Source organism: Manis pentadactyla, chromosome 2, assembly GCF_030020395.1.
Source record: "Manis pentadactyla isolate mManPen7 chromosome 2, mManPen7.hap1, whole genome shotgun sequence".
NCBI lineage: Eukaryota > Metazoa > Chordata > Mammalia > Pholidota > Manidae > Manis > Manis pentadactyla.
The window spans coordinates 23,246,179-23,269,937 of NC_080020.1; the positions used below are offsets into that span (position 1 = coordinate 23,246,179).

General features: G+C 41.5%; 1 protein-coding gene and 1 long non-coding RNA gene across 6 annotated transcripts in view; both read right to left on the reverse strand.

The window, feature by feature from the left end:
- Positions 1 to 22,760, reverse strand: part of HMGXB3 (HMG-box containing 3) — a 58,449-nt gene extending 35,689 nt beyond the window's left edge. Inside the window, exons 1-10 of one of the 5 annotated variants that reach the window (XM_036881539.2) lie at positions 22,324 to 22,457; positions 19,644 to 19,782; positions 18,597 to 18,771; positions 15,130 to 15,627; positions 13,949 to 14,047; positions 8,791 to 8,922; positions 4,398 to 4,544; positions 4,126 to 4,301; positions 2,175 to 2,350; positions 1,968 to 2,065 (exon numbers count right to left, since the gene is read on the reverse strand). In XM_036881539.2, the coding sequence (XP_036737434.2) occupies positions 1,968 to 2,065; positions 2,175 to 2,350; positions 4,126 to 4,301; positions 4,398 to 4,544; positions 8,791 to 8,922; positions 13,949 to 14,047; positions 15,130 to 15,627; positions 18,597 to 18,771; positions 19,644 to 19,780 (1,638 nt within the window). In that variant the 5' untranslated portion in view covers positions 19,781 to 19,782; positions 22,324 to 22,457. Of the gene's footprint in view, positions 1 to 1,967; positions 2,066 to 2,174; positions 2,351 to 4,125; positions 4,545 to 8,790; positions 8,923 to 13,948; positions 14,048 to 15,129; positions 15,628 to 18,596; positions 18,772 to 19,643; positions 19,783 to 22,323 lie in introns of those variants that run through there. The other 4 variants (XM_036881543.2, XM_036881542.2, XM_036881540.2 and 1 more) reach the window with 4 other exon arrangements.
- Positions 12,140 to 13,935, reverse strand: LOC130680407 (uncharacterized). The gene is made up of 2 exons (XR_008993403.1): positions 13,824 to 13,935; positions 12,140 to 13,613 (listed from the first exon to the last, which is right to left on the reverse strand). It is a non-coding gene; the product is annotated as an uncharacterized LOC130680407 (long non-coding RNA).
- Positions 22,761 to 23,759: the final 999 nt, after the last annotated feature.

Genomic DNA, 23,759 nt, shown 5'->3' on the forward strand with positions numbered 1-23,759 from the left:
AGGACACTAACAAATGGAAAGTCATTCCATGCTCTTGGCTAGGAAGAATTAATATCGTCAAAATGGCCATCCTGCCCAAAGCAATATACAGATTCGATGCAATCCCTATCAAATTACCAACAGCACTCTTCAATGAACTGGAACAAATAGTTCAAAAATTCATATGGAACCACAAAAGACCCCGAATAGCCAAAGCAATCCTGAGAAGGAAGAATAAAGTGGGGGGGATCTCGCTCCCCAACCTCAAGCTCTACTACAAAGCCACAGTAATCAAGACAATTTGGTACTGGCACAAGAATAGAGCCACAGACCAGTGGAACAGAATAGACTCCAAACATTAACCCAAACATACATGGTCAATTAATACACAACAGAGGAGCCATGGACATACAATGGGGAAATGACAGTCTCTTCAACAGATGGTGCTGGCAAAACTGGACAGCTACATGTAAGAGAATGAAACTGGATCACTGTCAAACCCCATACACAAAAGTAAACTCCAAATGGATCAGACCTGAATTTAAGTCATGAAATCATAAAATTCTTACAAAAAAACAAAGGCAAAAATGTCTTGGACATAAACATGAGCAACTTCTTCATGAACATATCTCCCTGGGCAAGGGTAACGAAAGCAAAAATGAACAAGTGGGACTATATCTAGCTGAAAAGCTTCTGTACAGCAAAGGACACCACCAATAGAATAAAAAGGTACCCTACAGTATGGGAGAATATATTCATAAATGACAGATCCGATAAAGGGTTGACATCCAAAATATATAAAAAGCTCACGCACCTCAACAAACAAAAAGCAAATAATCTAATTAAAAAACGGGCAGAAGAGCTGAACAGACAGCTCTCCAAAGAAGAAATTCAGATGGCCAACAGACACATGAAAAGATGCTCCACATCGCTAGTTATCAGAGAAATGCAAATTAAAACCACAATGAGATATCACCTCACACCAGTAAGGATGACCACCATCCAAAAGACAAACAAAAACAAATGTTGGTGAGGTTGTGGAGAAAGGGGAACCCTCCTGCACTGCTGGTGGGAATGCAAATTAGTTTAACCATTGTGGAAAGCAGTATGGAGGTTCCTCAAAAAGCTTAAAATAGAAATACCATTTGACCCAGGAATTCCACTCCTAGGAATTTACCCTAAGAATGCAGCACTCCAGTTTGAAAAAGACAGATGCACCCCTATGTTTACCACAGCACTATTTACAATAGCCAAGAAATGGAAGCAACCTAAGTGTCCATCAGTAAATGAATGGATAAAGAAGATGTGGTACATATACACAATGGAATATTATTCAGCCATAAGAAGAAAACAAATCCTACCATTTCAACAACATGGATGGAGCTAGAGGGTATTATGCTCAGCAAAATAAGCCAGCTGGAGATAGACAAATACCAAATGATTTCACTCATATGTGGTGTATAAGAACAAATAAAAACTGAAGGAACAAAACAGTAGCAGAATCACAGAACCCAAGAATGGACTAACAGTTACCAAAGGGAAGGGACTGGGGAGGATGAGTGGGAAGGGAGGGATAAGGGTGGGGGAAAAGAAAGGGGGCCTTGCGATTAGCATGTATAATGTGGAGGGGGCATGGGGAGGGCTGTGCAACACAGAGAAGACAAGTAGTGATTCTCCAACATCTTACTATGCTGATGGACAGTGAGTGTAATGGGGTTTGTGGGGGGGACTTGGTGAAGGGGGAACCCTAGTAAACATAATGTTCTTCATGTAATTGTAGATTAATGATAACAAAATTAAAAGAAATATATATATATATATATATATATATATATATATATATTAACTCAATCATGCTAAACCTCCTCCTAGAGGTCCACCAGTGTAAGAATAGGCTTTTTGCTATGGCTTAGACACACTAAATGGAAGCCCTGTACTGGAGCAGCCAGGCCCCGCAAGTAGCTCCCCCTTTGTGGGGTGGGTCTTACCTTCACCTCAGCATTGTTAGATGGCTGTTGGACGGGCTGGCCCAGCTGCTTCAGCGTGCTTGGCTTCAGGCCACAAGTCCTCACAGAGGAAGTCTTATCTGAGACAACCAGGAGCCAAACTGATGACTTAAGTGCATTCAGAGTCTCTTACCTCCATCCCTGTCCCCAACCCTGACCCCTTCCCATCAGACAGCCCCTCCTCCTTACCGCTCAGGGGAAAGGCCTGCCTGGGCCGAGGCAGTCCCACATTACTGCCTCGGCCCAAATTAGCTGGGGCCGGGAGAATTGCTCTCATGGGTCTTGCTGCAGCCAGTAAGGAGGACTTGACCCGTGCTCTGCCTTTAAGCTCTGAAGCTCTGGGCCCATGGGTGAGCAGGTCAACTCTGAAAAAAGCAAGAAAGTAAATCTCATAAATTCTGGACCAAAGGCAAAGAAACCAACGTGCAATCTCCAAATGCCACTTTATTAAAGGGATAGTGGAGTGGTTACACTGTTAGGCTTTGGACAAACGGGAGAATTAAACCAGTAAGTAGCTGTGTGGCCTGGGCAAGCAATTTCACTTACTCTTTCACTAACCTCAAGCTCCTCATGGTAAAGTGGGACAGTAATTAAATATACTTGATGGGGTCATCATGAAGATAAAAAAGTTGAAAGCAGTGCCTAAAGTATGGCATACCAACAGGTATTACAGTTGTAACACCTAATCTGTCTCTAATTAGAGCAAGTATTTTTAAAGTGTATCCATCTCAACCATAAGGGCAGCTTACAGACCCCAGAGAACAAGGGCCATGTTTTCTTCATCTTTGTAGTTTCAATGTTGAGAACAGAGCCTATACCAGAGAAGGCCTCATAACTGTTAAAGTGATCTGCTCAAAATAAAAGGTCTCAAGCACACTGCTTCATTTTCTAAGGATACAGAACCATCTCAAGGTGTATTGTTAAATAAAAAAAGGCAAGATGTAGAAGTATGTGTGTTATGTTACCATTTATGTAAAAAAAAAGGTGGGGAGAAAATATATGTACACATATATACATACACACAAACATATATGTTTTTATGTCCTTAAAATTATCTCCAGAAACAAAGAAAGGTGGGAATATTTACTGTCTCTGGGAAATGGGTAACCAAAGGATGGGATAGAAGGAAGATTTTTTTTTCAGTGTATATTCCATATACCTTCTGAGTTTGAACCATGTGAACATATTTCCTGCTTGACAATAAAAAGTTCTAGGTCATAATAACATAAACCAGAATTTCTAAACCTTGGCGGGCACTATTAACATTTTGAGCTGGTTAATTTTTGTTGTTGGGATCTGTCCTATTCATTATACGATGCTCAGCAGTATCTCTGGTCTCTACCCACGAGATCCCAGTAGCACCCCTTCTGAAGTTGTTAACCCAAAATGTCTCCAAACATTGCTACATTGTACCCTGGGGGCAAAACTGTTTCCCACTGAGAACCACTGCCATAAATAAGGGCTTTCAGTTATAAGATCCTAATTGCCTGTGTGAAGACACTACATGGAGAATCCAGTTAAGCATTTAAAGAGGGAAGGGGGAAAAAATAGCCCACCTTATGGACCTCCTCCTAAACTGCAAGTCACTGGGCTGCATGTTTTACACATAAGCTTTTTCAGGTGGTGTGGTCAACCATTAAGGATGAGATTTTTTTTTAATATCAACTCAAGACTTTTCAGAGGAGAGAAGGAGCATGAAATGACCATGCCCAAGGTCAAACAGAAGACAGGGACAGTCACACCAGAACTGAATTCTCTGGCCACCATGAAGGAACTCGTTCTCTAAGCTGCCTTAATAAGGCTTCTCTTTCCAAATCTACTATTCAGGATTGGATGCCAGTTTGTAATACTGCCCACGCCTGTACCAGCAAAAGCCTAATAATTGCTTTAGGGAGACTGACTCGAAGAGGGATACAGGAACCCGAGAGCAGTGCATGGATAGCACAGTGTAGGGAGGGAAGGCAAATCATTCCATGTCTCTAGGCTTTGATTTCTGAATCTATAAAAACAGGAACTAATAACTGGGTTCTGCTCTCTCTCTTAAAAATGCTATAAGGACATGGGACAAAACAAACATGGGACATTTCCAAAACTGCTATTCTAAAATACAATCCTGCAATATATAAACACATTGGTTTACCCTGTAGGTTTTTTAGGAGCAGAGAGTAGACTGGAGGTGCTGGTCCCCTCGGCTGGCAGTGGTGTATCTGGTCCAGTACTGTCATTTGCAGTTGTCCCCAGAGAGACCTCAGGCTGCACACCATGCTTGACCACCGGTGTCTTAGTGGCTGCTGTACCACGACTCCCAGAAGATTCCTTGACCAAAACATGGGCATCTGAGATGATCACTTCCTCCCACTCACTCTCCTCACCCACTGCTCTTGGAGGAGCTACACTTAGGAGCTGGCTTACAGCTTCTGAGTTCTCCAGAGTCAGTTTGGAGGCATTTTCCTTAGGGGAATTTTGCTCAGTGTTGACAGGTTGCTGACTTCTTTTAACCACAGAGCCTTTGGAGGAGACACCAGAAGCCAATTCCACTTTGACTTTGGCTGGCTTTTCCTAGAAAAAAATAAGAATACGTTGCATGCATATGGCATTGTACAGCTGACAACACAAATATTCTCTCACTTGATCCTTACAACAATAACATATGGACAACCGATAAAGAAACTGAGGCCCATGGAGAGGAAGAGGCTAACTTGAGGTCTCAATTATTATAAAACTGGCCTGAATCTTAAGTCTTCTAACTTCAGGTTCCTTTCACTATAGTATTCAATGCCTGAGTTAGGATAAAGCTGTTCTCCTCCTAATGAATTTCTCATTCACATGTCTCTTTAGGTTTCAGCAAACAAATGTTGGTATTTTTTAACTCGACCTTTGACTGCTGAAAGCCTCCTTTATGTCTAGAAAGAGGTTGTCGTATTGCCATATTGGGCCTAGAACCCTAAATTGTTTATCTTGGTGGCCCATTTATGAGAGTTAATCCCAATGTGGTCACAATCTCACATGGATAGATGCAGAGCTTCCAACTCCATTAGGGAAAACTCTTTTTTATCTTTTGTCCCTGATTCTTTTAGGTAAACCTTAAAGCTGACATACATCTACAACACAAACTTCTTATTGGGTCAAACTAACTCATACATATGTGCTAGAAAATACTCAAACTCAGTAAAATACCAGCTGCCGTACTAGACATACTTCTAAAAATTCCTTGGTGCCAGGACTTTATCCAATCAGTACTGCTTTGGAAACATATTACTTACATATGCACATGCACACACAAACACACACTCAAAAAATTTTTTCTACAACAGTGGTTGTTTCTGGGATAAGTCTCAGAAAGTTTTTTCCATGTAAACAGTGAAAGGAACTGTAAGAGACACAAAACTTAAAAGCTGGGTTCTATCTAGGCTCTGATTTACAACTGATTACTTGTCATCTAAAGCAAGCTTCATCTGAACCCTCATTTCCCCATTATAAAATAAGAGCTGGACTCTTTTAAGTGTTCTTCAACAGCAGCAAGACAGCCTTGAGTGGCCCAATTCTTCATGGTCCAGGAACCCTCTGCATGTTGCAGGGAGTTTAACATCTGTACATAATGTCATTAAATTTCAGTATTCTCTCCCAGTCACTGACTACCAAAACCCCTCACATTTCCAGAACCCCCTGGGGAAATATGCTGCCTCTGGCTAAGAACCAGTATTGATGTGCTTTAAGAGATCTCCAGTAAAGTATCCTCAAATTCTAACATGTAATAGCCCATGAGGAAGAGTAAATACAGGGAAAAATAACAGGCAAACTGAACAGAGCTCACTGACTACTAAAGCGGGAAAACTCAGCAGTAAAACAGGAGACAAGTTAAACTCCTGAGATGAGATCTTTAAGCAAAGCACTGCTCATGAAGTAGACTATTTTAGACAAAAATCCTTTGTAGGAAGACTCGAAATCTAAGCAATCAGAGCAAACGACTCTAGCTGGTGATCTCACATTTCCTTAACTCAGCCTACCCTTTTTAGATGTCACTTTAAAAATGGAAAGTAAATACTACCAGTTGCCCACTCGGCTGAGAGACCTCAATTACCACTATCAGAGAGCCCACAGGAGTGAGGCCCTGCACTGAAGAGCCTTATATACCATCTTTTGTTCCATCCAACTCACTGGGAACTGTGCCACATGCTTCTTGGGCTAATGTCAGCCAGTATGAACTCTAGAACAATACAAGAAAAGGTGAGTCACTTCCTGACTGGCAAGGATACATATGGAGCTTTTATAAAAGGTTTATACTTGCTCCTTCAAAACCAGAACTCAAAAAATCTTAAGATGCTGCAGCTAAACAATATAGTAATGCCTGTGGAAGTGTGGCTTAGTGAAAAAGTAGCTGGCATAATTATCTATGTGAATTGAAGTCACTTTTCTTGAATATACTTTTCCTCAGTTAAAAACTTTGGGAGTTTAACTAACTGATATCCAAAGTCACTTTTAACTCTACAATTCTAAGTGCAGTGATACTAAAATGTTATCCATTTTCTTCTCTCACTCACTTAATTCTATTCCTATAAGACTCAGAAATCATGGCATCTACTCTTTATGTAAGCAAAAAAACCTTTGGGAAAAAGAATTCTCACTTAGCAAGTCATGATGGGGACAAGTAGCTAAGAAAAACTTTCATGTCATGAATTTGATCTCAGAAAGAGAACCATGGCTCAAAAGTTGTTTTGATCAAAGAGGGGAAAACAGACATAAAATGAAAATGAGAAGAAAGCCAAAGTGCAAACAGAATCTGAAGGAGATGAGGCCTCAGGGTCAACTAGACTCTCGTATGCAAAAGCACAAGAGGTAATGTCATTTGACAGGCCTGCTGTGCAGCAGTGAAGAGAGTCAGGAAGGATTCCAACTACTCTCCAGTTCAACCTCCACACTGCAGCTGAGCAAGTTCATTTCGGGGAGAATAATTAGGGTGAGAATAAACTGAATTGCTTCATAGCAGCACACCAGAGAGGATGGGCACAGGAAATATAAAAAAACTTCCTCAGAGACACTGGCACCCAGTCCTTCCTGCCCCTTGAAGTGCAATGTGAACAGCAATAACAGACAGTAATTACACTGCTGCTAATGATAGTGAGGAACCCTCACTGAGGATTTAATATACACATGGAATGCACCATCCACGTTCCACGGATCATCTCATCGGACCCCTCCTACAGCCCCAAATGAGGTAAGTGCTACTGTTAACTCCCATTATCAATCAAGGAAACCTAACTCCAGAATAGAGATATAAAATGACTTGTCCAAGGATACTCAGCTAAAAACTTGAAAAGCAGGGGTTTGAACTGAGGGAAGTTGACTCCCTGAATAATGAGGAATTCTTCATTAACTTATTCTGTCTCCTGGAATTGGTGCTGCCCTGAACTCTGACAGTCAGCCAGAGGGTAAAAGCCAGTATCTCCGTATTTCTAAGAGATGTTCTGTGGAAACTGCCCCAGAGCAATTTTATGTTACAATATAGCATGCTGTATAGTAGGTATGTATATATTTACTATTGTATGCAGTACAGTATGCTGTTTCCATTTTCTCCACACCAATGAGTTTGGACCATGCTGACACACAACAAACACAATCCTAACCTAAGTTATTTTCACAAAAACAATGCTCTCTCTTACCTTTTCTACCCACCCACAATTCTACTGATCCTTCAGGACCATCTCCTCTACAAAACCTTCTGACTATTGTGGTCCCTTTGACCTTAAATAATTTATAGTATCATATCAAAAATATGTCAAGTATGATTTATACAGTCAATGCCAAGCATAAACAGGTAACAAAAAACATATTATGAACTTAACTTCACAGAGGCATAGCTCTAATACTCTTTTATTTATTGAGCATCATTTATTTAGAGAGAGAGACAGAGGTATATATTTGGAAAGATAAACTATGGAAGATCTCGAGTATCAGGTTAAAGACTTACACTTTTAATGGGAGCTATAGGAGACTGAGAGGACTTTTGCTAAGGAGCAAAAGGATGTGAGCAATGCATCTGAATAACTAAGCAGTCAGTGTGAAAGGTAGATTGTTAAAAATTTAACCCTAATAGGAGATGAATAAATTAACATGGTGTAGTCTTTGTGGGAAATTATGAAGCAGTTAAAGATAACGTTCTGCAAAAGAGCAGCAGACTCACAAACTCTAAGAAGGGACTAGCAATCATGAAAAGGAAGGAGTTGGGGAGAGTGGGTGGGGAGGGAGGGAGAAGGGGATTAAGGGGCATTATAATTAGCACACACAATAAAGGTATAGCACCGAGAAGACAAGTAATGACTCTACAGCATCTTACTACGCTGGTGGACAGTGACTGCAATGGAGTTGGGGGGAACTTGATAATATGGGTGAATGTTGTAACCACAATGTTGCTCACGTGAAACCTTCATATGATTGTAAATCAATGATACCTTAATTAAAAAAAAATTTAAAAATAAAATAAAGGTAACATCCTGAAGGATATTTAATGGCAAGATATGTTAAATAAGAATAAGCAAGACAGAGAAGTTGTATATTCACAGAAAAAAGACTGGAAGAATATATGCCAAAATGTTATTTAATAATAGCTTTTATTTGGACGGTGTAAGATTATGGATAACATTTTATTCTTTCTTTTTAAAGCAGTCTATAATGAAATTGACTTATTTCTACAGTCAGAAAATAAAAAAGGGTATTTATTTTTTATGTCTTCTTTCTGTTCTGTAAGAACAGGAAGCCTATCCTACTTTGTGGGGCTTCCAAAGCAGCAATGGTCAGTGGGCCTTACCTTTGGGATCCATTTTCCTCCTAGGAAGTTACCACAGGTAGGGCACTTAGGTGGTTTGTGCCTGGTGACATATGTAAAGGAGCAACCTGGGCTGGTGCATGTACCATGGCCACGGCGGGTGTAAGTAGTGGTCTGTAATGAAAGAGTGGGACAGAATCAACACCACAGTCTGATTTCTCTCAGATCCTCATGACCATTTTAAACACAACAATGCCAGGAGGATACCAGCTTGTAGAAGAATATCCAACTCATGGTATCTTAAAAGGTCACAGTTAGAAAGGTCGTAAGATATAACTAGTTCACTTTTTAGAAATGGAGAAACTCAGTTCAAATAAGGAAAGATAGCTGCCCAAGGTTACACAGGTACCAGAAAAATAAAGACAGTAATAGTTGCTACTAACAAAGTACCACACAATGCTAAACACTTTACCAATATTTCATTTAATGCTCTCAGCAATGCTATGAAGTTGGTATTATTACTACTGAGGTTCAGAGTGGTGAAGTGCTTTGCCTCAAATCATAGTAACTTAAGGGCAGAGCTAGACCTAGGACCCGGATCTCTTTAATTTTTGGTCCAAGATTCCTCCCATCCATCTGGCTGCACCCTACAGTTCTATTTCTATTTCAAACAATTGCTTGTTCTTCATTATTGTTAGTTATAAGTCAGAGAACCTAGGACCTAGGATTCAGAAATACCAAAATAGACTACGGTCACTAAAAAAATGAGAGGGAACTTCAGGAGAAAACAGGTCCTTTGACACTCTACAGAATTTTTGTATGTGAATATATTCAGCCACTGGCTCTCACCATCTCCGAAGATTTTCCTTTGAACAGAATGTATTACAATGGGTTATCACATTTCAGCTACAAAGAGAAATTAGCCTTGCTCATTTCTTGATTAATGCTGGGAGGAAAACATTTCCCTGTCAGATTTATTCTGTCACTTATGCAGGTTTACTCAGCTGTTAATCCCAGCTTCCTTAGGCTGACCAAAAACCAAAAATCTCCCTTGAGGAAACACCAAGCTGTCACTGGGCTACCTCTGCCAGAACACCTACGAAAAAGGTGATTATGATAGTGGCAGCAGGTCAAGCTAAGTGTGATGTGCTGTGGCAGCAGGGAAAAAGACCAGGCTTCAGGTCTCAACTTTGCCACTGACAAACTGAATACCAAGGCAAAGTCCCTTAGCTCTTTGGCCCTGGTTTTCCTCCTCTGTAAAATCATCTGCCCTTCCGATTTCATGGATATCTTGAAGAAGCAAATGAGGTAAGAAATCAGGAGACATGTCTTTTAGTCAATAGTAAAAGATTCTACAGGCTTGTGAGACTGTTATTACTGGGACATAAAACATCTCGTTTCTCAGACTGTGGCCCCATATAGAACATTCATTCTAAATACCCCCAGAAAACAGTAAAAATTAAAGTTAGGTCTGTTCTATAAATCAATTACCATGAACCTGGAAATACTCCTATATAGCAACTTACAGAAATGGCTTTAGGAAAAATTTAAGTGTTCAAGAATTGCTTCATTCTTAAGTATTGTTCATAAAACACTTTTCTAGAAGAGCTTGGCTGGCACCCATTAGACCATGAAAGAATAGTAATTTCCAGGAGAGCAAAAGATCAGAAGAAATAAGCAATTTCTCCATGAATCAGGTTGCAGTGGCTGTTTAAAATACTACCACTTTCTAAGAATATATTGTTTATCCACAGCAGGGATTTTAGAAGACAGACTGTGATAAATCAAAGATGCATACTATTATGCCTGAGGAAACCACTACAAAAACCAAAACAAAGTTAATCGCTAACAAGCCAATAATGGGAGATAAAATGTATTCACAAAAAATACTCAAAAGAAAGTGTAATAAAACAGGACAAAAAGAAACATAGTAAGATGACAGATTTAAACCTAACCATATCAATAATCACATTAAAAATATATGGCTTAAATATCACAGTTAAAAAAAGAGATTGTCAGATAGGTCTTGTTCTTAGATCCAAACAATATGCTGCTTACAAGAAAAAGTACTTGAAATACAAAGACATAAATAGGTCAAAAGCAAAAGGATAGAAAAAGATATATCCTGCTAATAACAATAATCAACAGAAAACTCAATACCAGACAAAGCAGATTACCTAGGTAAGAACGTTACCAGAGATCAATAAGGTCATTTCATAATGGCTGAGGGACCAATTATCAAGACATTATTTTAAATGTTTATGTACTTCTTAACAGTCAAAATACATGACACAAAAGCTAACAGAACTAGAAAAAGAAATAGATAAATCTACAATGATAGGTGGATGCCTTCCCTCAACAACTGACAGAATGGAAGTAGTAAAGACATAAAAGAGTTGAACACTATCAGCTTGACCTGACCTGACTTGCACAGGGCACCCCACCCACCATCAGCGTGCACATTCTTTTCAAGTGGACAGAGAACATTTATCAAGACAAACCATATTCTGGGCCATGAATAAGTTTCAGTGAATTTTAAATGATTCAGTCAGTCTTAGAAACTACAAAGTTCTGACCACAATGGAATTAAATCAGAAATCAATAAAATAAAGGTATTTGGAAAGTCCCAAATATTTGGAAGGTAAAGGATACACTTCTAAGTAACTCATGGGTCAAAGAAATAAATTAGGAAGTATTTTGAACTGAATGAAAATGAAAATACACAATTCAAGATTTGGGGGATGCCACTAAAGCAGTTCGTTAGGGGGAAATTTATAGCACTAAGCGGCTATATTAGAAAAAAAAGGTCTCAAATCAATGACCAGAGCTTCTACTTTAAGGAACTAGAAGAGAGCGAATTAAAACCAAAGTAAGCTGAAGATAGATAATAAAAATCAGGTCAGAAATCAGAGAAATATGAAACAGAAAAACTATAGAGAAAAACCAATGAAGCTGAAAGCTGGATCTTTGAGAAGATCAATAAAACTGATAATCTCTAGGCAGGTTTATCAGTAAAAAAGGACTCAAATCACCAGTATCAGTGATGAGAGAAGTAAAATCACTAGAGATTCTATAGATACTAAAAGTACAAGGGCGCCTCAAAACTTTAAACCTTGAATTACTGTATGATCCCACAATTCCACTCTTAGGTATATAACCAAAAGAACTAAAAGCAGGGACTCCAACAGACTTGTGTGCACCAAAAGTTCATAAAACAATACTCACAACAGCCAAAAGGTAAAAACAAACCAATGTCTACAAATGGATAAAAAAATTTAGTATATATATAATGGATTATTATTCAGCCTCAAAAAGAAATAAAATTCTGATACATGCTACAAGATAGATGAACCACGAAAAACATTATGCAAGTGAAAAAGTCAGATCAAAATGACAATATTAGCATGATTCCATTTATAAGAGGTATACAGAATTTACAAATACAGTTACAGAAAGTAAAACAGAGGTTACCAGGGGCTGGGGATAGGGAGAAATAGGGAGTTATTATTTAATGAGTACAGAGTTTCTGTTTGGGATGATAAAAAATTCTGGAAATGGATACTGGTAATGACTTTACAACACTGTGAATGTACTTAATGGCAATGAATTACACAATTAAAAATGGTTAAAATGGTAAATTTTATGTTATGTTTATTTTACATTTTTTTTTACAGAAAGAAATGTTTTGAACAATTTTATGTTAATAAATTTGACAACTAAGATTAAAGGACAAATTCCTTGAAAGACAAACTACTAAAGCTCACTCAATAGAATACACATTTTACATATTTTATATATTATGTATCTTATTATATATGTAATGCACCCATACATTTTATTTTTTAAATTGGACAAAAAACCTACGTACAAAGAAATCTCCTGGCTGAGATGACTTCACTGATAACTCTACCAAACATTTCAGAAGGAAATAATGCCAATAGTACATAAACTCTTCCAGAAAACTAAGGAGAAAATATTTCCTAACTCATTCTATGAGGTAGCACCCTGACACTGAAACCAAACAAACACTGTACAAGAAAATTAGAAACCAATATCCCTCAAGAATTTGGATACAAAAATTTTTAACAAAATAAAAAGAAATCAAATCCAACAATATATTAGAAGGATAATATATCATTGCCAAGTGGGGTATATTCAAGGAATGCAGGATTAGCTTAACATTTGAAAAACAATGAAATCACATTAACAAACTAAAAAAGAAAATTCATACAATCATCTCAATCAACACAGAAAAAGCATTTGACAAAATCCAATACCCATTCCTAATAAAAACTCCCAGCAGTTTAGGAATATAAGAGAACTTACTTGATTACCTAGGAAAAACCTAAAGCTAATATACCTAGTGATGAAAGACTAAATACTTCCCCCTAAGATAAGGATCCCTCTAAGACACTCTCACCAATTCTATTCAACATCATACTAGAGTTTCTAGACAATGTAGTAAGACAAGAAAAAGAAAGAATCCAGATGAGAAAGGAAAAAACAAAACTGTCTTTATTTAGACATGCTCATCTATGCAGAAAACGCAACAGACTCTACAAAGGGGCTACCAGAATACATGAGTTTAGCAGTTACAGGATACAAACTTAATATGCAAAAAAATCAATTAATACTGTATTAGCAGTAAGAAATCAGATATTGAAAAAAGCTTTAAAATACCACCTACAATAGCATAAAGAAACATGAAATACTTAGGTATAAATTTCAGCCTGTTGAAGTGTGTGACAGAAAAAAACACCAGCTGAGAATCAAAAGACCTGGGTCCTAGTTCTGGCTTGTTTTGCAGCCCAGCTTGACTCACAAAGAGAACAAATCTTTTCTCTTTTCTGGGCATTATTCCTGACCTGCACAGTAACATAATTGATTTAGATCAGTGGCCCCACAATTTTTCTAAACATGTATGCTTCTGAAAATTTGATAAAATCCATGGAACCTATCCCAGGAAAATGCTCTCAAGGAAAAAACTTTGTATGTAATTTAAGGAATTCATGGATCCTGTGGAGCTCCATTCATAGAACCACTCCCACCCTACCCCTCACCTCTAGTTTAAATACCTGGGCCAGATATCTTGGAGACCTCTGCCAGTCCCAGTATCCTAAGGTTGTTAAGACCTCTGGAAAGCTACCCGGAAGAGAGCTATTATGGAGCCTTAATCTCCATGAACTCCCCATACACTGACCAGTTTGATGGAGGTGGGGTTCTCCACAACCGAGTAGGCAGGAAGAGGCAACACGATGAACTGTGTGGCTGGTGCAGAGGGACTACTCTCACTGGAATCCTATGGGCACACAGAGAGAATAGTTTTATTGCAACGGAGTGAAGAGCACTGAGGGCCACCTGTAACACTGGAAGACTGATCAAATACAATAACCATAGATAATGTGCTTATTAAAAAAAAGAATTTACAACTATCACAAATGTTTAAAAACAAAGAGAGAGAAAACCATTACTACACAGAATGTACGATCCTCATTCTACAGATGAGAAAACTCAAGTTCTAAGAGAGTTAGGACTCCTAAGATTATATAATCAATTAAATTTAAAGAACCCAATTCTTCTGTCAAATGTTCTTAGCACCCGATCAATCTGCCCTAACCCAGCCAGTGGCATGCTTTATCACCAAAAACAGCACTGAGGCAACAAACAATAAAATGGGTTTAGGCCTGGCATGGATTCCTTAACAGGGGTACCTGCTCTCCTTAGTCCTGGCTTCAGGGGCTGCAGCATGCTGGTCCCCTCAGCCTGAGCAGAACCCCTACCTCTCTAGGGATCCACCCTACCCAGGGTAACAGAGAGCATAGTAGCAGTGACCCCCTTCTAGGGAAGTAGGCTATGATCACTGAAACTGTTCTTTCTCCTCAACTAGGCATGACACTTAAGCCACTGGAGAGAGACTTGCCTCTTCTTTCTCAGCTTTTAGTCCCATCAACCTGGTCTTGAAGAGAACTTCCTTTTTCCTACCTACTCAGTGCCCAGGAAGACAATTTGAAAATTCTCCTTAACAGTTCAAGCTGCCACTGTGCTTACCAAACCAATAACATCCTGACTAATATGAATAGCCTGACAAATCCTGGCTTTCACTCATGGTTGGCCCAAATACCACTTCCACCCCTTCTGCTATGTACTATCTCATATGAAGAAAATTCTGGCTACGTTGGGCAAGAGGAATTGGTCAAATTGCCTGAGAAACTGAAGAGAACCTTGGAGCAAGCCCAAGGGCAAAAAGGAGAACTGCAGTGTTCTAGAAGTTCCACAAGAGTGCTCTTAATAACCACTGTTCCAAAATCACATTTCATGGTGCTAGCTGCCTTTTGATTAATTCCAGACAAAGCAAAAGACATCAGCACCAAAGCCACTTACCCTCATGACTGTTACCACTGACATGCTCTCCCCAACCTGGGGGTGAGGCATAGCCAAGCCTCCAGTGGGGAGGTCTGGTGAACCATTCACTAAGGTCTCCTCAATCACCAGGCTTGTCTGGTAAGGTTGGTGGCTCTCTCCCACCTCCAAGGAGGCTTCCTCCAGGAGCACATCCTGGCTGAGAATCTCTGACGTGGTGATCTCCTGTACAGCACCTGGCTGGGCAAGGGCTCCCACCTCCTCAGCAAGAGCCTCCACAGCCAGGCATTGCTCTGCCAAGCCTGCGTGGCTGGGCACTGTCTCCAGGGCAGGGCTGGACACAAGAGATGGTCCTTTTGGGGACATCTGGTTCTGGGCCACACACAGCTCTAGCTGAGGGCAGCTCTGATCCTCCTGCAGGCTGTTCTTGGGAATGATGATGTAATCTGAACGGGGGAGGATCTTGCGGAAACCTGGGATGTCCGGAACCACAGCAGTCAGTGCAGAGAGCTTAGAGTTCTGGGGATGAGGAAGCCAAGAAGGGGGAGACAAACAGATAAATGCAGTAAGACCAAGAATATACATTTAGGAGTTCTTTCTGTTGTTTATTTTTGCACAAGGGACCAGAAAGACTCCACTCTCTTCACCTGAGACTTAGACAGGGTCAGCCACTGTCAACAGAAATACATCTTCATTTGAATCACACTTTAGTCAATGTGGCTTACTTGCTCAATCACACAGGAGACAGATAAAGTGGATTAGACTCTGGAAAGGGCACTGATCTTGGCATCTGAAACTGAGCTGGAATCCCAGGTGTGGCACAGTCCTGCCCAAATCCTTTCCCCTTTTTAGGCTTCCCTGCTCTATCTGTAAAATGAAGAGGCTGAATCTGGCTATTTATGAGTTCATGATCAGCTATGACACTTAGTAGGTTTCCAAAGTAGCCGAAGACTTAAAGCCAAGTTGGAAATCAAGGTAGCAAGCACGGCTTCTGACATCACTGGTTTTCCCAGACTTACAAGAAGAGAATGAACAGATCAAAAAGCTAAGGTGTACATGGAAGGAATTATCTGACAAAAGGGCCTGAATGTATTTGTATGTTTGGGGCAGGGGGGTAATATAAATATTAACACTGACATAGGATATCAAGGTTTAGAAAATACTTCCCTCACCTTAAAAAACAACACAAGTATTAGATACTATTATTATTCCCATTTGGCAAATGAGGGAATTGAAGTTCAAGGAGGTACTTCTCCCAAACACAAAATTTGTAAGCAGTAAAGCTGGGACTCCAGGCCAAGTCTTCTAAAAGCAAGTAGACCAGGTACTAGAAGCACAACCCTGAATGGTTAACTGGTATCAAGAAAAGGTGCTTTTGCTTTATTTTTCCAATTTAAACTGAAATTACCCACTAAGGAAAAGAGAAAAGTTCAAAGTGAACAGTTAAGTGAGAACTGAAATTAAATGGAGCAAAAAAATAATTTGAGAAGCATCTTTTAAAAGGAACACCAAGTCAATTACAAAAGGATCCTTAAATCAAAAGAAGTCAATGAGACTACTGAGGGTACAAAAGAAGCACTCAAGATGAAACATGAAAGTAGACAGACTGAATCTTTTATGGAGCCTCTATTGGAGAGAGAATGGAGAAATGACATTTAAGTCACCCTCTGAAGCAGTCAGGTCAGGAGAACAAGACTAAATGGTGGCAAATGCATAGGATGGTCTGGACTTAATCAACAAATTCAAACAGAGAAATTAGGGCAGCCTGAACGACATTCACCTTACAAACTGGAAGGAGTAACACCAGAATCACAGATCTTGCCACTTAGCAGGAGACCTGATGGTCTGCTAAGGAGACAGCCTGCCATGAAATTCTCTGACAGGCTCCCGAAGCATGCAGGCAGGGGAATTTCACTGTCGTATCAGGCAATCTGGGAGAGGTCAAACAGCACATGAAGCCTTACCCAGTCTTGGCATATTCCAGATGCTCAATAAATGACACCTTTTCTTATGATACGGTCACTGGACATTAAATCTACTAAAGAGTGATATTTATTGGCCAAGTCAGTATGTGCCAAGAACTCAGCTTTAAATTATTTATGTTAAACATTCTGAGTATCTACTATTATCCCCATTTTTCAAATGAGGAAACCAAACCTCAAAGGTTATTCTTCCAAGGTCATAGCTAGATAATATCAGAGTTGATGAATGAATAGTTTGTGCAAGTGGTAGAGATGATGGCAAATATAAATTCACATATGGACAAAGAAAAATCATTACAGATGACTTACTTAAAATTTTTTGAAGTCTTAATAAGGACCCACATTAGTGCCTAGTTTTAAAAACTGTATCACTCCAGGATTAGATAAAATTTTCCTGTAGCATGGGCAAAAAGATTGCTGCCTTTATAATGGGGAAACCAAAGGAAGAATGTGTATGTACTTTTCCTAGACTCCACCTCCTTTACCCCGCAGGGATTGCTTCCCAGACTCACAATTTATAAACAAATCATCTAGAGGACAGTGTACAGAGTGGCATATCCAAGACTATAGGTAACACAAAGCTCTTCCAGGAAGGGAAGCCAAGCCAATAAGGACAGAATAATCTAAATGACGGTGGAAGATGAGCTCCACTTAGAGAAAATACAACCTGTTCTGCTACAACACAGCTGTTGCATTTCTGAAGAACCTTTGCTCTACATTATCAAAAGATAACTTAGAGACAATTCTTTCAATTGAAGAGAGGAATTAAGGTTAAAAGGTTTCAGCCTGCACTAACAAGCTGAAATTTATTATTTTTCCAGCAGGAGTTTCAGTTAAAAAACAAACCATGTTAATAGTTGCCCAAACATTTTACTGTTGTGAACTAGAAATAACAAAATGCTGACAGAAACAAACCTAAAAGCTTTCTTGATTATTCTTTGACCCAAGCACTCAAAGCCTTCATCATTTTTGGCTGTAGCCTTCAGTATTTTGCTTGTAGCATAGTTCACAACCACTAGTGGTAACAGAAGAACATGGCAATGGACAAAGCAGCTGTATCTACCTCTGAACACAGGAGCTAATTGCTGATTGTGTTACAACTCATAGCAATCAATACAATAAAAATTAATTTCATTACACTGATAACATGAAAACTCAGTGTAGGACAAATGCCTAAATAAACTATTAAGTTAAGGGAAAAATAATACTAACTACTCACAAGGATAAGTGTCTCCAAGTTATGCTAAAATCTGAAAAAGGAACCAAAGGCTCATTGCAGATAACTCAGAAAATGTTAGTCCCATGTACTGCTGCAACCAAAGATGACAAAAAAAGAGTGCAGCGCATCATAAAAATGGGAACAGACAGTATTAGACTAAAAAAGATAAAATGGACCCAACTCGAAGTCTTCCCAAGAAAAGGAAACAGGAGAACAGGAGAAGAGGTCTTCCCAGGGCCTTCACCAGTGACCCAGTGGAGAAATCAGCTGGACAAATAATTACTTACAGGATCCAAACCTTCTTTCTCTAGTTTGGCTTTTTCCAAGTAGTAACTTCTCTCGGCTACACTAAGAAGCCTCCAACTCTCGCTAATCTTCTTGTTGATCTCAGACTGCGGGAGGTGGGGGAGCTCCTGCTGCACTTTCAGGTAGATGTCGTAATAGTACAGAAGGTAAGCCGACCTGAGGAAGCAACGACTTCTTAAGATTTTCCCTCATTCAACCAGTACTACAGTGTTATTCTTTGATCCAAGCACTCAAAGCCTCAGTGTTAGGGTCTGAGTAGTGAAGAGTTAAATAACACCCCCAGACGGTATACAGGAGGAACGTTCTCCCTCCAGAAACCTGGAAGGAGAAGTAAATCTGGCTTATCTGGTTTACTTTTCCATGGACCACTTTTTCTGCAGGGATGACTGGCTTTAAAACCCAACACGAACACAGACAGACTCGATGCCATTATTCCATTCTCAGGTAAAGGCTACTTAGAGAGCTGATTACAGTCTGGTTTTCACTTACCCTCTTTACACCTCTACACAGCCTTTGGTCATCTCACTGGTCAGCAGCACTTCCCCCAGGCTGAGAGCAGGAAGTAAGTAGAACTATCAAGGCCACTGAGTGTTGGTAGCCCCAGCAAGAAGTTTGGCATGCTCAAGTTAAGAGGGAGAGCAAAGCTACAATTTCGATATTCTTTACAGATATCACTGGTACTATTTATAATACCTTATTTTTATTAATGCCCTAAACATTTAAATAACTATGGTAATGATAAATAACACAGTTCTTCTGTGCAGAGCTTCCACCATTTGTATGGTACGATTTCCTGCGACAGCTGGAAACATGACCAAGATCTGGCTGGGAAAAGGCAATTGTTAACATCAATCCACTACTTCCCACTCCCCACCTCCCTTTCCCTCCAACCCCACCGCCCATCTAGAGATGTCAACCATGGACACGGCACTCTCAGTGAGTCTGGACGCAGCTTAAAGTCTTCCTCAACACAGCTCTCCAAGCAGCTTCTGTTTATAAATGCCTGCTACCAAAATGTGTTGGCTAACCTGGGTTTCTTGGCCTTTTCTCCATGTATTTTATACTTTTTCTTCTTCTTGGGTGGCCCAGGGGAGGTATAACAGTAGGCTTCTTCAATTTCTTCCATCACGACAGTTACCTCAGTACCATCACATGATGCATCCATGGCTAGAGGAAAGTCAAATACAAACAAATTTGAAGAATGTACCTTCTTGGTCCAATATCCCTTACCTCCGTGAAGCCCTTAAGGCTCAGTCATTTCCCAAACTCAGGAGATGCTAAGGGGGCGGGGAGGGGTTCTTCTTAACACAGAGATTCCAGGGTTTCACCTTGGTCCCTCTCAATCAGAATCTCTAGAGGGTAATCTGCATTATCTTGCACTTAACGAGTGTTCCAGGTGACTCCTCTGACCAGGCCAATTTGGGATCATTAGCTTAGATAGCCCTTTTGCTTGCATTCACTCGTGGATATAGTAATCCTTCAACTCAAAGATTAGCCCCACATTACAAGAATTCCACATGTTAACAGGCAGAAAGAATACTTGGAGGAATCACAAATTCTGGACCCTCCTTCATGTTTCATGTTTCATCACCTTAAGCAAGCTACCTCATTGATTCACTTAGTGAATCAATTGCAGTTCAGTGCCTCTACGTAAGAGGTTTCTTTAAACTCTGAAGCATGCATGGCTTTGGGCAGGACCTTTAGCTGCTTTAGGGTCAATTCTCTCACAAGCAAAGAGAGAGGTGTCTCACCCACTTTACCACAGATTGAGTGATGAGGCTCAAAGGATGTCATAGAACATAACTTTGGGAAGAGTCAAGCAGTACACAAAAGGGGTTCATTTTTAAAGATGAGTAATCTGTGGCTGAGATGCTTAATGACCTGCCCAAGGCCACCACCCAGATAGGTTCTTGAAAGACAGATTTTTAAATTCAAAATTCCAACTCTGAGCCTTTGTTCATTATACTATGCTGCTCATTACCACTGGCAACCCTCTAAACCAGCACTGTTCAACAAACTTTCTGCAACGATGGAAATGTTCTGTATCTGTGCTCTCCAATATAGCAGCTACTTAAGGCTATGGAGCACCTAAAATATGGCTAGCGTGACTGAGCAACTAAATTTTGTTTTAATTGTAATTAATTTAAACAGCCACATATAGGCTAGTGGCTACAGTACTGGCAGGTCAGGTCCAAAAGGCAGTCTGACAGGCCAACCATAGCTCTCTCACCACTGGCCTAAAAAATCAGAAAGTCTACTAATAGCTTTTCCTAGGAAACAGAGGGCATTAAAAAAAAAACAAAAAAAAACTGAATGAATGGTTCAAAAAGAGCTAGTTTATTTGTAGCCACATTCTACATTGAAGTCTTACCCAGGAGATTCACTCTTTAGAGGGAGAAAAGGTTCCCAGAAACCACTTGAACTTTATGAAGGAAATAATATAAGTGCTTGTGAAAATTAAGCTTCTGAGAAAAAGGGAGTTGTGGTAGTAAACACATGACTGATTGATGTGTGTAATACAAAGGGCACTCACTCTCCTTCAGACCTCACTCCACAGTGAGGTATCTGATGAGGCATAAAGATGAAAAGAGCACTACATGTTAAGTCAGGAGACCTAGGTCCACATCTACAGTCTGAACATATGATCGCAGACAAGTGTATATACCCTGCCCTAAATCTCAACTGTTCCTTATGTGAGTGGAAGAGGCTGAAATCAGTGGCTCCTAACCTTTTGGGAGGCCAGAATCCCTTTATGAAAACTACTACCCCAGAAAATGCAGACAGACAATATTTCACCTATAATTTTAAAGATATACCCCAGGTTAAGAACACATTATTCCTAAGGTTCTTTCTAGTTCTGTCATCTTCACATGATTTCCTTTCCCACTAAAAACAAAACCAAAAAACCCCTTCATTCTGTCACAGTGCAACCCTGGAAAAGAACATAACCCACAGGTTTGGCTGGGTAACAGGCCAATCACTTTACTGAGTTAAGGGAAGCTAGAGTTCAAATCAAAGCTATGCGGAGTCTGCATTTTTCTGTCCTCATTAATTGATTTGTCAGCCCTTCAGTCTTGCAGAGAAAAGCAGTACAAAAGCAGGAGAGCATTTGTAAAGAAGAGCATACAGGATTTTAACACCCAGAGCAAAACAAGTTAGGAAACCAAAGTCATTACGACCACCTTGGGGTGGGGGCAGGGAGAAACTACCCTGGGTTTGTGTGTGTTTGTCTACCCATTTCAGGCCTGAGCCCAACATTGCTTTCAGATGCTAGGCCTCAGGACAGCAATGCAAAAAAAGGCAGGTTAATATAAAGGTTAAAACCAAGGGCAGACGAGGGTTCTAATTTAAGTCAAATATCATAATAGCATCCGCACAGAGCTCTGTGACCTTGAGCAATCTGCTTCCTCTGAGCCTCAGTCTTCTCATCTGTGAAACTGGTTAAGGGCAGTAACTGAAATTTGAGAGACACTCTCACTATCCCATCAGCTCCTTTCTTCCCGGAACCGCATAGACGGCGTCTGACGGCTCAGCGGCGGGCCACGCATCACTCGGGTCGTCCCTCTCCCCTCCGGGCCTCAGGGCTCCCGGAGGCACCGCCTGCGGGCGGGAGGTGCCTAAGCACCACCCCTCCGCTCTGTGGAGGAGGCCGCAGGGCACCAGCGGGCCCGCGGCAGGTGCAGCGCGGCGGCCGAGCGCAGGACTCACCCGCAGGGCCGTGCGAACCGGGCGACTCACATTCCCCGGGGCGCCCGGCCGCGCGGCGCACTCGCGCTCCCCGCTGCCCGCGAGAGGCGGCCCCAGGCACGACAGCGGCAACGAGGAAGTGGCGGCGAGCGCCCGCGCGCGCATCCCGGGCTCTAGAGCAGCCCCGGCGCCGCGGCGCCGCCCAGCAACACACGGCGCGGAGTCGCGACAGCCCCCTCGCTCCCCTCCTCGGAGCCGCGATGTGGAGCAGAGCTTCGTCCCGCAGGCTCGTCACCAGCGCTGCGAGGGCCCCGGGGGATCCAGCCCCGGGAGCCCGAGGACGGCAGCTGGGACACGGACGGCGGGGCGGCAGCGGTGGCGGCAACGGCAACAGCACACCCAGGATCGCCAAGGAGACCCGTCCCGGCTGCCCTAGCGGCGCGCCGGAAGCGGCAGGCGGCGCGTGACTGCGTCCGACACCCCCCCGCACCCCCCACCCCTCCACCACACCGCCCGAAGCGCAAGCGCAACAGTCCAGCCCTAGTTGAGGGGCAGGCCCATAGGAGCTGTTCAGAGGCTTAGAGCCCGGCTGCTATGGCGGGCGGGCCGCTTCCGGCTGGAAGTTCCGGGAGGAGGAGGAGGAGGAAGCTGCAGCCGCCCCCGGGGGAATGCGGGGCGTTCCTGTAGGGCGTTCAGGTAACTGGGGCGGGGCTGTGCCGAACGTGTGGTGTCGAGGCCCCGCCTTATCTCTCAAAGCCACGTCCTACTTTGCGGATCTCCAGCACCAGACTCCCAGCACCGCCCCCAAGGCCTCACACCGCCGTCCTTAGTCTGTACCCGCTCGTTCAGGATGGGATTCTTCTTAGTGCCGCGTCAAGCCGTCCTCCTCAACCCGGCGATCTTCCCTCAGTCGGTCCCACCCACTGTCCCGCGCACAATAATGGTAGTAAGTTCCTGAAATGATTCGAACCAAGCTGAATGACTGTGTGAGAGGCTACGGAATCAGATAAGCATTGTATTGCCCTTTCCCTCTAATGTCACAGATTGTCCCACATTTGTACAAGTACCCGCACGACCCTCACCATCTTGTCGATATATTTCCAGTCTGCCTACTTTTCTCTACCAGGTTTCCCGCCTCCACTCTTGTCCCTTCTACAGTCTGTTGACACAACAGCCAGGCTGACCTTTTTGCCCTGTAAGTCTTACTAGGTCACTCCCTGTTTAAGACCCTTCAGTGTCTTCTTCACTCAGAGTAAAAGTCAAACAGCTTGACCTACAAGACTGGTTTGGTTCCTGCTTCATTCTCTTCCCACGTCCCTTCTCAGTACTGGTAGTTTACACAAGCTATACAGCACTCTAGCTTTCAGAACACTGGCTTTGCAGTGAGCCCCCATGGGTTTGAATCCCAGTCTTGCCGCATGAAAACTATATATTAAGCATGTAAAGTAACAAATTAC